This window comes from Haliotis rufescens, unplaced genomic scaffold (assembly GCF_023055435.1).
Source record: "Haliotis rufescens isolate VD_foot unplaced genomic scaffold, xgHalRufe1.0.p SCAF_4, whole genome shotgun sequence".
Taxonomy (NCBI): Eukaryota; Metazoa; Mollusca; class Gastropoda; order Lepetellida; family Haliotidae; genus Haliotis; species Haliotis rufescens.
Genome location: NW_025964112.1, coordinates 5,930,231 through 5,946,699, shown reverse-complemented (window position 1 = coordinate 5,946,699; position 16,469 = coordinate 5,930,231). Strand labels below are relative to the sequence as shown.

The 16,469-nt window shown below is 42.2% G+C and overlaps 1 protein-coding gene across 1 annotated transcript in view; it reads left to right on the top strand.

The window, feature by feature from the left end:
* Positions 1–8,625: 8,625 nt before the first annotated feature.
* LOC124143059 overlaps positions 8,626–16,469 on the top strand; it is a 30,091-nt gene continuing 22,247 nt past the window's right edge. The window contains exons 1-5 of the mRNA XM_046511855.2: positions 8,626–8,732; positions 9,537–9,642; positions 10,274–10,412; positions 15,257–15,452; positions 16,187–16,265. Coding sequence (XP_046367811.2) covers positions 8,649–8,732; positions 9,537–9,642; positions 10,274–10,412; positions 15,257–15,452; positions 16,187–16,265 — 604 coding nt within the window. The 5' untranslated portion in view covers positions 8,626–8,648. The remainder of the gene's footprint in view (positions 8,733–9,536; positions 9,643–10,273; positions 10,413–15,256; positions 15,453–16,186; positions 16,266–16,469) is intronic.

Here is a 16,469-nt window from a genome sequence, read left to right as displayed (position 1 = left end):
CAATCATGACGTACTGGTGACCTTGATTATCTGCTGTGTAAACATCAGTGAAGATGTGCTGACTCTGCAACTGTCTCATTAAAATGAAAGCAATCCCAGAATCTAGAAATAATAATAATATCCGAGGTATATTTGTTTCCTCATCCTTGGTGTGTTCCGAATGCATGAAATCTTTGGAAGCATTTTAACAATTTGAAACAATGTTTCAAATCTGTTTTTGTTTGCTTGTTTGTCAATTAAACATAAATATAAACAGTCAAGCTTTCAGCCTCTCGAAGTCAGTTACACAATGGTTGAAAAAAGTTCTCGAATGATGTAGAACGACCCCAACAGAGTGTGCCTGCTGAAGGCCGAGGGCCCGAAAGCTTGAGGGGGTGTATTTTGATGTATGTATTTGATTTCCCTATGGGAATAAACACAAAAGAAGAATGTCTATTTAAGTTGTTTTTTTAATACCTTATTTACATGATTTTATAATATACTGCTCCACTCTACTGTCTCATTTGCTCGCGTTCTGCCACGCATTTCACTCATGTTTTCTCCTCAGTTCTGTCTATGATGGACAGCCTCCGTGGTCTAGTGGTAGAGCGTCCGCCCGGAGAGCGGAAGGTCCGGGGCTCGATCCCCGACCGCGTCATACCAAAAGACGTTAAAAGATGGTACTTGTTGTTACCCTGTCTGGCGCTCGGCATTAAGGGGCTAAAACAAGGACTGGTCGGCTCGGAGTCAGTATACTGTGTCTGAGTGGGGTATTCATGTTAAACTGTGGCATGGTATCTCAGTGAGCTAGCACTACAAATCGGCATCAGTCCGGACTAGTACAAGCAGCCACACACACACACACACACGTGCATGCACGTCGCTATATAAGTGCAATAATCTTGGACGCGACGTTAAACCCCATTTCACCTCACCTCACCTGTCTACGATGGCAATTGGTCAGCTGGCTAAAGCACCATGCCGTATCCCCTTCTACCCCAGCAACACGGCAATAGAAATGGTCGAAATAAAATCCAAATGTAATCAATGCTTAAACAAACCAGGTATTTCTAGGCTTAAAGAAATATGCACAGTTTCGTCATATGAAATGACACATATGAAAACCTCCTGGGCGCATATTTGTCAAATTGTGTTGTGAACCGGTGACATTTTTACCCGTAGAAAACCTTCGATTATATGTATCTCTCTGTTCTATCAATGCATTGTGACGCAAATGACACTATGTTAAATGCACGGGAGTCAGATCCTAGCAATGGTAACCTGCTCCTCGGTATTCCCTGTGATTCATGTACAGCCAACAAACGCTGGGAATGACGGCGTCTCAAGGTATTATCGGAAATCAATTCCCTGCAATACCGAAGCTGCTGTTGTTTTCCATTGTCCGTAATACACAACGAATGTTTGATCAACAAACACTGGTTCGACCCTGATCCAGGCCACGATCGCTCCTGTTTGACCTGAATGTTTGTCTTGGCCAGGGAAATACACTTTGCTGATTTCTTTGATCAGTAAGTTAAGCCAACCTTCGCAGTGCATATCCTAATTAAGATGACCTTTCTGTGTACATTTTTACGTTATGGTGCTGCCGTAACCAGCAATTCAACTTGAGTGAGTGAGTGAGTGAGTATGTTTTTACGCCGCTTTTAGCAATATTCCAGCAATATCACGGCGGGGGACACCAGAAATGGGCTTCACACATTGTACCCATGACGGGAACCGAACCCGGGTCTTCGGCATGACGAGCGAACGCTTTTACCACTAGGCTACCCGACCGCCCCCAATTCAACTTGAAACAAAATGGACAGACGTTTTGTCAATGTACTACTCTGACATTATAAGAGCCGTCTTGAAAAGAAGCACCAATCATAAGAAGACATGTTGATTTCAACATATGCTGGTGCATCATCCCATTCATTTCCTGTTACACTTTTCTCTTGAGTGAGTGAGTGAGTGAGTGAGTGAGTGAGTTGGGTTTAACGCCGCTTTTAACAGTGTTCCAGTTATTTCGCGGCGTGTCAGCTTAATATGGGAGGAAAGCCCGAAGTGACGCAGGTTTCAGACGTTTACCACTTCGGTGAAACCCACGAGCACGGGTATGGTGCTGACAAACCTAGAAACATAATTGGGGCGAACCGGGATTCGAACCCATTTTCTTTTGAGACTCCGATGACGAATGTAAAATACATCAGATCTACCCTGAGTGAGTGAGTGAGTATGGTTATACACCGCTTTTAGCAATATTCCTGCAATATCACGGCCGAGGTCACCAGAAATGGGACCGCCTCCGTGGTCTAATGGTAGAGCGTCCGCCCGGAGAGCAGAAGATCCGGGGTTCGTTCCCCGGCCGCGTCATACCAAAAGACGTTAAAAGATGGTACTTGTTGTTACCCTGTCTGGCGCTCGGCATTAAGGGGCTAAAACAAGGACTGGTCGGCTCGGAGTCAGTATACTGTGTCTGAGTGGGGTATTCATGTTAAACTGCGGCATGGTATCTCAGTGACCTAGCACTATAAATCGGCATCAGTCCGGACTAGTACAAGCAGCCACACAAACACGCACACGTCCATGCACGTCGCTATATAAGTGCAATAATCTTGGACGCGACGTTAAACCCCATTTCACCTCACCTCACCTTACCAGAAATCATTTTCCCGAGGCAAGTGAGTTAACTGACTATAAAAGTCCAGTTTCCACCCTTGCCGAACTAGGCTGGTATTATGGAGTTACATTTTGGCTATGTATAGTCCAATCAAAATCGCACACCGAAATCGAAATCCGGTTCGTAAACTGTCCTGCAGATTTCGGTCGATTGCAGGATTTGCAAAGCATGTGCACCGATAACTCGATGTCAGCAGATATTTTCCAAATCTTTTCATGTTTTTAATCAAGGTGCTCACGTGATTAGATGCATTTCGCGATGTAAGACCCGTTTTATCACAATATAGATCTTGATTATCGATCAGATCGCCCTGACTGGGCGCCACCATTTTGGGAGAAGCAAACGCAAGTGATACGAGAGGTGGAGTCTCATTGGTCCATAGGAGAGGCTTAGAGGGGACATAACTGGTAATAGCCACTGGTGGCGCTACGATCGAGCCCAGTAAATCCAACCAAGTTCGGCAAGGGTGGAAACTGGACTTTTAAAGTCAGTTAACTCTCTTGCTTCGGGAAGATGACCAGAAATGGGCTTCACACATTGTTACCATGTAGGGAAACAAACCCGGACGCTGTGCCACCCTACCGCCCCGTGTCACATTGAAGAAAGCCTGATCAATCCATACACATGATGTTGACCAACGGTATCAGTATGGATATGTGGCTAAACAATTTATTGCGTAAATACACATAGAATCACTATCCCTGTTGTTAGAGGCCCAGTAGGACATATGTGATGCTTCGTTGGTAAAATGCAGACTAAATAACTCCTATAATGACATCCCGTAGCCTTACTCAACCAATTATCGAACTCCAAAATTCTGAATAGCCACTGAGGCACACATGGTAAACCTACTTAGCATTTATCGAAATCCTGCAACAGCCGATCAAGCACAAATGGTTAAACTGCATATTTTATAGAGCGCTCTTATCTTAAGGTGTGGCCAATAGAAGACACAGTAAAATCCTCTGAGCGATACTTGTGCAAGCGGTCTACCTTCTCATGTGCAAGAGAATGCTATTCTTAAATAATGAAAACGTCTTTTCATAAAGCAGGTATTGCACATGATAAACTGCCCGTGTCAACAAGGTTTCGTTGCTTGTAGGTTCTTAGGCATACGAATACTGAGAAGCTACGCGGTGGTGAACCCACGACGCATCCATGGTTACAAATCGCTCAACAAAATCAGCTGGGTCTTCATCAATACCATATAATTTTACACGATATACGGCTTTTCCATTGGACGAGATGTCGGTCACTTGACCGCGAAACTGAAGGTCATTTAAGGATTGACTGTGGATTTGTTTTAGGTTCATTGAGGTATGAATAAAAAAACCGATGTGCAAACTGTATGAACCCGCGTAGCGGATACTTACAAAAGTTTGTACATCGGGACAATTATTTGTTTAATTTTAGAGTCGAGAAGGGTATTGTGTAATATAAGATTTCATAGACTAAATAATAGTCTTCTAAATGTCCTGTAATATTGGGATTCCCCAGATATTTCCTACGGAAGATGTATGTATTATGTATGTATTGACTGTACTTAACTAATCACTACCCATGATGAATGCTTGTATATCAATGCCTATCATTACATTAATGTGTGATGAATGCTTGTATGTCAATGCCTATTATTACATTAAATGTGTGATGAATGCTTGTATATCAATGCCTATCATTACATTAATGTGTGATGAATGCTTGTATATCAATGCCTATTATTACATTAAATGTGCATATATTATAATTCGAGGTGTTAGTCACTTCCGGAGAATGTGTTTAGTCTGTTAAACCCCATTTGAAACTTTACGCTAGGAGTGCAGGTATTTGAGAAGTATCTTATTAAGTCTTTGAATGGAATTTAGAAGTGATAGTACATTCTAAATGTACACCAGTCAGTACATGTGTATAAGGAAGCGAAATTATGGATATCAACTTCTTTATTATGAGAAACACACTTACTCCTTATTCCTAACCATCTTCCCGAGTTTAACTGGACTTTTATTGTCAGTTAACTCACTTGCCTCGGGAAGATGATTCCTAACTTGTTTATTCAACTATTTAAACCAGCATCTCATCTATTACAACCAGCATCAGTCAGTATTAAAAAATTGGAATTTATAAATCGGCCAGTGTAAACTAGTCCAAGGATACAGAAAAGATAAAACATCACAGACACCTGTGGCAACTTGATGTCCCTCTGCTAGTCCATCACACTCTGGCTAGCCCATCACACGCACATGTCGATAGTAACAGATGTTCTATTGATGTTCCATTGATGTTTTGCAGTTGAATTGTTTAAACTCACGTTGACTAAATATATCAATAAATGAATATGGTCTTTGAAAGGCATTTAGAAGTGATACGCACATGGAAGAGCTGATGAAGAAGTAAGCATATACTCCGGAACCTTGTGTTCCTCATAATAAAGAAGCTGGCATCCATACATTCTCTTCCTAAATGAATATGATTTAACGTCTCTTTGACTGATATTTCATTAATATCGCCCGCGACCATATGAAGTTGACAGACCAATGAACACGGGATTCGAACCATTACCAGGTGATATCTGGTTCTGGGATATACGACTAACAGATGCATGGTTAATGGGTGAAAGTTTAAGTTGCGTAGCCTGGGCTGCCACTCCTTCCCCAAAGAGTAAAAACAACAACTGTCGAGCAAGAGAATGCATTCATATGGAAAATGGATTTGGGCTGCCAAGAAATTGTTCACTGCGACAGTGCTATTTACACGAACCCAGAATCTGTAGTTAATAGAGATTATTACACGAGTATGAGTGTCATACTGATTTTACGAAATGAGTGTTAGGTTTCTTGTATACCCCGAGCGAGGGCGAGGGTAGTACATGGATTCTCAACGAGACGTAACACAATCATAATCCTGACAAGTCACCGGTGGCAAGGTGCCCCCTAGCACAACCACTGCCCACTGAACCACCCTGAAGTATGTCTGACTGCCGCTGTATTTAGCTGAAGACAAGACTACCTTGCCCTGCACGAGAGCTGTTCAATTTTGTGACACACCTGTTAGTGTGTCTTTCACTTAACTGTGTTCTGAAATAGATTTCATCATTTTGGATAAGCTGTTGTGTGTTATCGACAACCATTGCTATACGCTTCGATGTAGGCTATCGATGTCACAAGTGTTGTGCTCATTTTGTATTTATATTGATTTAAATCGTAATATGCTGGAGACGTTTATCAGCGTAGACTCAAGAGATATGGTCATTAAAACAACGGTTATCAGGGTAAAATCGAAACATAACGTCATTTAAACAAGGTTATCAGGGTACATTCGAGAGATGTGGTTATTTACACACCATGTATCAGGATACAGTCGAGATATATGGTTATTTACACACCAGATATCAGGGTACAGTCGAGATATATGGTTATTTACACACCAGATATCAGGGTACAGACGAGAGATATCGTTATTTACACACCATGTATCAGGATACAGTCGAGAGATATGGTTATTTACACACCATGTATCAGGGTTCAGACGAGAGATGTGGTTATTTACACACCATGTATCAGGGTACAGACGAGAGATATCGTTATTTACACACCATGTATCAGGGTACAGACGAGAGATGTGGTTATTTACACACCAGGTATCAGGGTACAGTCGAGAGATAGGGTCATCTACACACCACGAATCAGGGTACAGTCGAGAGATATGGTTATTTACACACCATGTATCAGGGTACAGTCGAGATATATGGTTATTTACACACTATGTATCAGGATACAGTCGATATATATGTTTATTTACACACCATGTATCAGGGTACAGTCGAGAGATATGTTTATTTACACACCATGTACCAGGGTACAGTCGAGATATGTGGTTATTTACACACCATGTATCAGGATACAGTCGAGATATATGGTTATTTACACACCATGTATCAGGATACAGTCGAGATATATGGTTATTTACACACCAGATATCAGGGTACAGTCGAGATATATGGTTATTTACACACCAGATATCAGGGTACAGACGAGAGATATCGTTATTTACACACCATGTATCAGGATACAGTCGAGAGATATGGTTATTTACACACCATGTATCAGGGTACAGACGAGAGATGTGGTTATTTACACACCATGTATCAGGGTACAGACGAGAGATATCGTTATTTACACACCATGTATCAGGGTACAGACGAGAGATGTGGTTATTTACACACCAGGTATCAGGGTACAGTCGAGAGATAGGGTCATCTACACACCACGAATCAGGGTACAGTCGAGAGATATGGTTATTTACACACCATGTATCAGGGTACAGTCGAGATATATGGTTATTTACACACTATGTATCAGGATACAGTCGATATATATGTTTATTTACACACCATGTATCAGGGTACAGTCGAGAGATATGTTCATTTACACACCATGTACCAGGGTACAGTCGAGAGATATGGTTATTTACACACCATGTATCAGGGTACAGTCGAGAGATATGGTTATTTACACACCAGGTATCAGGGTACAGTCGAGAGATATGGTTATTTACACACCATGTATCAGGGTACAGTCGAGAGATATGGTTATTTACACACCAGGTATCAGGGTACAGTCGAGAGATATGGTTATTTACACACCAGGTATCAGGATACAGTCGAGATATATGGTTATTTACACACCAGGTATCAGGGTACAGTCGAGAGATATGTTTATTTACACACCATGTACCAGGGTACAGTCGAGCGATATGGTTATTTACACACCAGGTATCAGGGTACAGTCGAGAGATATGGTTATTTACACACCATGTATCAGGGTACAGTCGAGATATATGGTCGTTTATACAAGGGTTATCAGCGTAGAATCGAGAGATAGGGTCATTTACACAACGTTTATCAGGGTACGGTCGAGAGATATGTTCATTTAAACAACGGCTATCACGAATTCTGTGATGTTCTGTGTAAGATATGGCTGATACATGATTTATGAAGCAGTACAATTATAAACTTCTGATTTCAATCAATATTCATTGATTTTGTGTGGTATGCATTTAGTTCTAAGTAAAAATACTAAAACGCGTTGTTCAGCTACCGTATTTGGTGAACTAACGCATTCAGTAATTTAGTAATTGGGTGAGTGAGTGAGTGAGTATATATAGTATATATAATAATTTAAAGATTGGGGAAGGCTGTGCGTGAGTGAGTGAGTTTTAAGATAGGGGAAGTCTCCGAGGGAGTGAGTCTAAAAACGGGGGAAGGCACAAAGTGAAAGAAATTATGGATGTTTACAAACGAAACACCAGCGACACACAGATCAAGGGAGAATCCAGGATCCGTCCAGCGATAACCAGATCATGTCAGAGACTCGTGCGGGAATGTTCCTACCAGAGTCGACCGCCTCCGTGGTCTAGTGGAAGAGCGTCAGCCCGGAGAGCGGAAGGTCCGGGGTTCGATCCCCGGTCGCGTCATACCAAAAGACGTTAAAAGATGGTACTTGTTGTTACCCTGTCTGGCGCTCGGCATTAAGGGGCTAAAACAAGGACTGGTCGGCTCGGAGTCAGTATACTGTGTCTGAGTGGGGTATTCATGTTAAACTGCGGCATGGTATCTCAGTGACCTAGCACTATAAATCGGCATCAGTCCGGACTAGTACAAGCAGCCACACAAACACACACACGTGCATGCACATCGCTATATAAGTGCAATAATCTTGGACGCGACGTTAAACCCAATTTCACCTCACCTCCTACCAGAGTCGGCGAGAGTATTTGACACTATAGTGCTGCCAAACCATTAATCATAAACTGGGGGCTCTGGAATTTGAACCCACGATCGACAGATGAATTGTGAATCGGCTAAGGGAAGCAACTTCTTAATGTAGAGTATTTACGGTAACTGATGTGCAGTTGGTCGATATAAAGTCCGACCCAGACGCTTACAGCAGACAGCTGTGTTCATCTGTACTACCGTCATAGGGACTTGAGGATGTTCACTGTGTATATCTGGTTAGTCATCCTTGTCGACATCCCAACCTTGAGTTCCGGGTGTTCCGCGAAACAGATATATGAGGTTTGTGATTAGTCTGATTATATCTTCACGTGATGATGTTTACGTAGATACTGTGAATAATTAATAACTTCAACTCTTGGACGTTCCTTCCCTTTTCTTTCAAATGCGAGAGAAATACCAGATACTTTAAAGGAACACCCCTGACAACGAATTTTCGCTTGAGATTCTCGACAGTAATTCATTCTGGTAATGACCAAACAAGGGCCTTGTGCTCAGGCTCCGTGGCTTCGTACCTCGGTGGCATGGGTCGTTGCGCTTTAAAGCCTCTGGTTTGTCTGGTCGAGACTGTTATATTTACAGGCAACAGTGATATAGACTCAACGAATTCGGTCAATCCCATGAGCATGGGTATGATGATGGGAACAAACAATATCATAATCAAGGATTCGGACCTATTACCAATGACTGATAAAACAAATCTGCTCAAAGTGTTGTAGTCTTAGATGACCGGACCACTTTTTCGAAAAGGTAACACCCTGAAATATATTGGCGAAAGATACCTTGCGCTACTCTTGCTACTTCTAGACATCACAACTCAGCTTTCTTTAACATGCAATAGTAAAAGTCAGTGAGTGAGTGAGTTTGGTTTTACGTCGCATTGAATAGCATTGGTATAGCAGTCTGATGTGGGGGCAAAGCTCAAAATGACGCAGATTTTAGAGGCGTGTCACTGTGTGAACCACACGTGTGAATATCGACACTCGTTTGTGTCGAAGTACGGATGAGATATTGTCAATGTTGCCAAGTACGTCGAGATAACGAGGTTTCAATGTATACAGGACACGTATATGCCTTCATTTTCAGCAATTATTCCTTGAGAAGAGTCAAAGGGCATCAGCTATAGCAGCGATGCGCCGGCGAGATGCGGCTCCTGCTTATCTGATTGTGGTCAGCTTTGGTGATACGAAAGGTACACGTGTTCCTAAAGTTTCTTCTCTTTGCCGCGGCGGCCATTACATTACAGCGACTGGGTTGAAACTTTCATAAACCTTCTCACGCTGTGGTTCTATAGGTTCAATAGATCCATAGGCGTTATTGTTTTCGTAAGCGGCCACTAAATTTGATCGGGTTGTCTGGCTCACTTACTTGGTCATTGCACGTCCTTGTACCTTGATGGAATATTGCTGATGCGGCTTAAAACAACATCTACTCACTCACTCTATAATATCAACCACTGGCTTGCCGGATCAGTTTATGTACAAGCTGTGAAGAAGCTTGAATGTTGCTGACTGTCTTGAAGTCAGAGTGTCCCACACAGTGATAGGTCAGAACAGATCCCCAACAACCAATGCCGGTCGTCGGAGGCGACTTAACGGATCGTGTAATAAGACATGGGGACTTTGTTTATTACGTTTCATCGTGCCCCGACGGTGTGGACCCTTTACTGGCCGCCCCTACAGAGCTGGAATAGTGCTGAGTGTGGCCTTACAAACAAACAGACCGGTTTCGGAATAGATAGTGCATTTCTTGAAAAAAATATTATAAAAAAAACTAATACACTATCCGCTATTAATATATTTATTTGTTTTAATTGGCTTCAGGAAGAGGTGTAGTAGCGGATAGAGACTTTCAACCTGGGGATTTTATAACGTATTATCATGGCAAGTTCTTCACACAGAAACCGGACGGTGCCAATAGTGCCTATCTGTTTGAAGTGAACGACTCCGGCGAGTCAACATGGTAAGTACTCCCTACAATGTGTCTGTGAGGTATCAGGCCATGGTCGTTTGGTAGTAATGCACGTATATCAACCTCAAGTGAACTCATCCTATTGTTATTAGGTTCTTCTTCCCTCAGGTTAAGCTAATCTCCTGGCAGCCCAAATAGTTTCAATAGAATACTTCAGGGACTCCTGGGGTAGATTGTACCTCGTCCCAGGAACATTCTTTCAAAATATTCTACAGACAATTCCCCTGTCACTAATTATTTACTTTGCACTTGAACACTTCTCCATATAGCCTGCAACCTCGGGATATCGCGGTACTTGTCATGTACGCTGAACGGAACAAAATGCACTCACTAACCGTTATGATTATTCGTGTTCTCCATATCAGATATCATTTATTTTATCAAACAATGCATATTTTACTGATAAAAGTTCATTATTTACTCCGAGTAAAAGCCGGGTCTCGCGCTCAGTTTGACAAGGGAGAGAACTCCATCGTATCGCGGTACAGAGAAAAGTTGTGTGTGGAGGTCCGAATGGACAAAAAGAGGCAGATATCAGTGATTTGTCCAGACAAGTGCAAGGCAGCACAAGTAAAATTCGAAATGTGTTATCTGTAATAGGTATTCAATGCATGTTTACAGAAAAGTAAGAGAAATGTATTTTAAAAATCAAAACAAAATATCAGAAATGATATTCTAAGATCGTTTATAAAAAAAATTGGATGACAATAATTTGTCACATAATGGAAAAATGTTAAACGTTAACAATAAATATTTTAAAAAAACACTCCTAGTATGCCCAAAGTATATATTTATCTTTTGGCTACTAGTGAAGAACGTATTTCTAAGTTTGGCATTATGGCCCTTATGATCTCCCAATAGATTCTGGACACAGAGCGGGAAAATATGTGCGGACTACGTAACTTCCGTTACCTTATTAGTCGCCATGAATATGCAGATGATCTAGTTCAGGTCGATAGAGAAAGTTTACTTGTGAACTGCGGGGTGTCCCGTGTCCCGCGTGAACTACCGGAAATCACAAATGCCGCGATACGATGAATGCCGCGGTACCACGGGGTCCGAGTATAAAACACATTACAATGCTAACTCAATGCAAAACGACAAATAGTATTTACCTTTCAGTGGGATCAAACCTGTAGCTTTCGTAACCTTCGGCGCCACTGTAGCCTAAAGTGCTTCGCTGGCCACAGTGGCGCTGATAACCTACAATGATTTAAAGAATCTCTTTTTTAAGATTACCTGTGCGCCAGCAAGATATATTTTACGTCCGTTTCCCCAAGTTCATTGTGTTGGAAACATAAAATTGTTGTTTGAGATATTTTTATTCCGGCCAATAATTCCATCGGATTTTGTTTAATATATAAACACTGGTGGTCGGTGATGAAAGATGGTTCAGTTGTCTGCATTCTGCACTCGGTTTTTCGCTCGGACGCTGTCGTTCTTATCTCACCTTGATTTATTAAACCCCTTGCGAACTCTTTCAAAAACATATATACAAAGGGTCACACAGCGGCGCAGTAGTGACTGAGCATGACACTACTGCCACAACTAATTTGCATATGACGTGACAGGGCGTTTATGTTCTTTATAAACGAGCGCGTCTATTCTGAAAACAGAACATACTTGTCTAATGCAAGGATTTCGATGCGCTTAACATATTTTTTGGCAAATTATATAGATTTGCTACTGCACCTGTGACAGTGAGGCACATGGCAATATAGCTTTACACATCAAAGTGACCGTATCGCAAGCTCTCCGTGTGGCCTCGATGAAAGCACGTTGAGCCGTATAGCCAATGTAAACAAAGGATAACTACGCCTATGGATAATGGTCTTTTTAAGATGTGACGAAGTCTGTGGCATAGATACAATGCTGGCCGCATGGAACTCTGGGTAGAAGTGTGCATTTTGAACCGAAAACATCCCTGAAATGGCCTGGATAGAGGGAGATAATACACGAAAGGGGAGATAAGAATTGATTGGAGAAGACAAAACCTTTACGCCATTGATTCACTATTAGGTATCCTATTATGTGCATGGGCGGATACAGCTTTTTTGAAAAGGGGGGGGACGCACAATTAAGATCTATTTATTGTCTTTGGTGGTAATTTATACAGAAATAAAGTTTTTTTTCGAAATAAAAAGGGGTGGGGGTGCGCACCCCCGCAACCCCCCTCTGTATCCGCCCATGATGTGACAAATAAAACACACATCCTCGAATGTTTAACTTGATGTTCAATATGGCAATTATATGTTATGTGTAAATCGACTGATACAAACAGCGCCGCGATTTGCTGTGCAGTGTTACGTCACTTTGGGCACGCCAGAAACTTATGATTGTGGGTTCGTATCCCGGTTCGCCCCAATTATGTTTCTAGGTTTGTCAGCACCATACCCGTGCTCGTGGGTTTCACCGAAGTGGTAAACGTCTGAGACCTACATCACTTCGGGCTTTCCTCCCACATTAAGCTGACACGACGTGATATAACTGGAATAATGTTAAAAGCGGCGTTAAACCCAACTCACTCACTCACTCACTAAACACGCGATAAAACAGAATTGGAATAAACCCATACTGTCTCAGCCAGCTGTCATCCAACTTGAAACGTGGTTCATTCTGCATTCTATATGTTATATCTGCTCGGATTGGTAAACTATGAGGGGAATTTGGCCGAGACGTTTATCTTAATCTTCAGGCTTATCGATGGTCTGATATCCTTCAATAATTGTCAACGCACAATTCCATTTCAGATGAACCATTGACTTGCCTTTGCATGTGTTTGTGACGATGACACCGGTGGGGCAGGATACGTTCACGTTTTCTCGAACACTTTGTATCATCCCTATTTGATGTCTTGATTCATAAAAAAATGCTCATGATACAGCCGGAATTTTACAATCGACTTGCTGTTAGAGAAATTTCTTGTGACTATGGTCGCGTATATTTCCACTGATTTGTCCACCTGAAATACAAATACAAGAGGCCAGTGAAAAAGTGGCATCTGTTTGATATTTAGATCCATGCATAAAGGTTCTGAATGACAAAACTTCTCGACAAGACCGTACGACAAGAAGGATGAATTTTCATTGGCGGGTGATACCGATAGGGCAGGGCTTACCCTTTTCGCGAACACCTGGCGTCATCACTGATTTTCATTGGTCCATACACATAACCTTCACAGCTATTTTCCCCTTTACACCAAAAGTAATCTTTTTTAGCGGATAATCAAGACTGGTTGGTCTCTTGCATAGACGTTTTATATTCAACTTTCAAGTAGAAGTAGGAGATCATGCACCAGGGTTTCAGGTACTGTCAAGGGAGGCTGGCCTGGAAGACTGATGCAGCAAAAGAAACAGTTCATCCAGCAATGATCTTCGTTTTTCCACAGCTGTAATGGTAGTATGTTTCCTGCTGAACGTAGAGCCCTTATACCTTTCCTGACCTGGAACGAAGCATGTGTCTCTAAATTTGCTGTCTGTAATCTGAATGGAGAAATGCTGGCGTACATCTACACGATGTGGATATTTTGCGTCGACACAAGGTGGAGATATCGCTACGTTCAGCAGGAAACCTGTCATCAGTATCGTAAGTACAACGTGTGTCGAAGACGTCATGGTGGCGCGTGCGTCGATGGCATCATGAACCAACTACATATCTCAACCGCCACTCACCATGAGATTGAAACTACACGTGTGCAACATCTCACAGCTCGCCCACCTTCCGTTGCGCATGTGCTAAACAGATGACCTTAGTTATCTCGAGTGTCCTATGGTTAGCGTGACAGTGTCTGGTGTTGACGGACATCGACATCGTCATGACTGTTCTCATCTCTTCCGTTAATGTGACAAATGTGATCATCTGAAATGTGACGTTATACTAAGGAAACCGTTGGCGTGAACTGATAACCTGCCTTTGCAGTCGGAACATTGCCACGGAAGCATGATGTCATCATACCCATATTGCATGTCATGGCGCGCTCGTTTATCTTTGACATCAGAACACGCGCATCCATTTATGACTTCTTCAAGAGAGCAGCTCTAACGACGCAATTGTGGACGAAAATTAGGTTGAGATGCAATCCTCCCTCAGAAAGTTGGCCTCATGAAAGACAAGAGGTGAGGTGAGGTGAAATGGGGTTTGAAGTCGCGTTAAAAGATTATTGCACTTACATATAGCGACTTGAAATACAAGATAGGACAGGATGGCGTTGACATCTCTCGGCCAGCTACTCAGCAGCAGCAGCAACAACAACGTCACCACCAATGGCTTCAAGACTCCTCCAACATTGGACGATCCATCTTCCCAAGCCTAGATCTTGTGAGCAACTGTCAGCAAAAAAGGAACCCACACCCCACTATTTCATCGCCCGTTTTTAAGGCCATCTCACTATCTAATTTTTACCACGTTTACCTACTGTTTTCCAGCTCGCCCGAACGCTTCGCCTGCCTCCTTTCTTTTCCACTTTCCTCCGCGCATGCGCCCCAAATCCGATCCCGCCACCTCTCGTGATCAAGTCACTACATTTCCATGATGGCGGCACTTCCGGTTCCGGTATACTCTTGCATAAAACGGAACCGGAAAGTGTCACCATCGTAGAAAACCCACCACAGTGAGCCCTTGACTGTAAACTCGTGTATCTAAGCACTTCCATATCATAGGTTCACATGTTCAATATAGCAAGGATTTTAATATATCCATACTGATAGAGTATATTTGAAATGACACATTTTCTCATTCCGATATGACAATGAGAAATTAAATGAAACGGCAAACTTAAACTGCTGTACGTGAAGAATGGCGCGTTGCTTTATGTATGCGTGAAATAATGTTTCCAGGATTGATGCCAGTGATGAAGACGGGTCCTACGGGCGCCTGATCAACGACGACTGGAGAAGCCCCACTGCCGCGTATGAGGTCCTTAGGGTGGACGGACAGCCTCGCGTTGCTTTCTTTGCGACCAAGGACATTCAGCGTGGTGAGGAGATCACGTACAACTATGGAGAGGACATGTCACTCCCGTGGCGGAAACAGGTACAGAGGATAACGACAAATATTAACTGTAACATCGAGACATTTTCCCACAACTAAATCAGATAAAGCTGTATTTTTTTCTGAAGAGTTCTATTTTTGGTATTATGTGTTATCGAGTTATGTGTTTTATTATTCCCCGGTTGAAATTTTATCATTTTCCCGAAGACATAATGTTCGATATCAGATAACGCTCCAGTTTAAAATATACATTTTTAAAGTAGAGAACAAATAAACCCCAAGAGAGGTCTCCTTTTGGCTTCTCTTCTTCCTCCCTCCTCCTGTTACCTCCCTTTTCCTGTTACCTCCCTCGCTGTGCCCTGCTAATGTACTACTAGTATTCCTACTGTTAACATTTCTACTACCGCTACTACTACTACTACTACTACTACTACTACTACTGGTAATGCTAAACTACTACTACGTTCCTAGTACAGCTGCTGCTTCTTCTACTACTACTACTGCTACTACTACTACTACTACTACTACTGCTGCTTCTACTGCTACTATTACTACAACTTCTACTGCTTCTACTTCTACTATTACTACTACTACTTCTACTACTACTACTACTACTACTACTACTACTGCGGGTACTACTACTGCTACATATAATACAAACGTGCCTTAGATAAGAAAAGGAAAATATAATTGCAAACATTGTCATAAGTCATGTTTTGTCATTATATGTCAATGGAAACATTGTATATTGAGAAAATATCCTGTTTATCTTACAGACATTAGTGACAGAAGCCATAAGATGCCTAGTAATTGCTCCGGAGTATCTACTGTTAGCTGACTTTGGACCTCCTAAGGGTAGGTGACTGCTTACATTACAAGGTACTGATTGTTTAACCATACTAACATGCATGCATCCAACTATCGCCTGTGTTATACTAGATCTCTGTCTACGAAACCCGTTAGGGATGAAGAAGGAGTTGTACATCACACTTGTTGCTTGACTAACATGCTACACAACCGATGTGTTGATCGTTGTTCATGCTATCAACCACTGGTTTG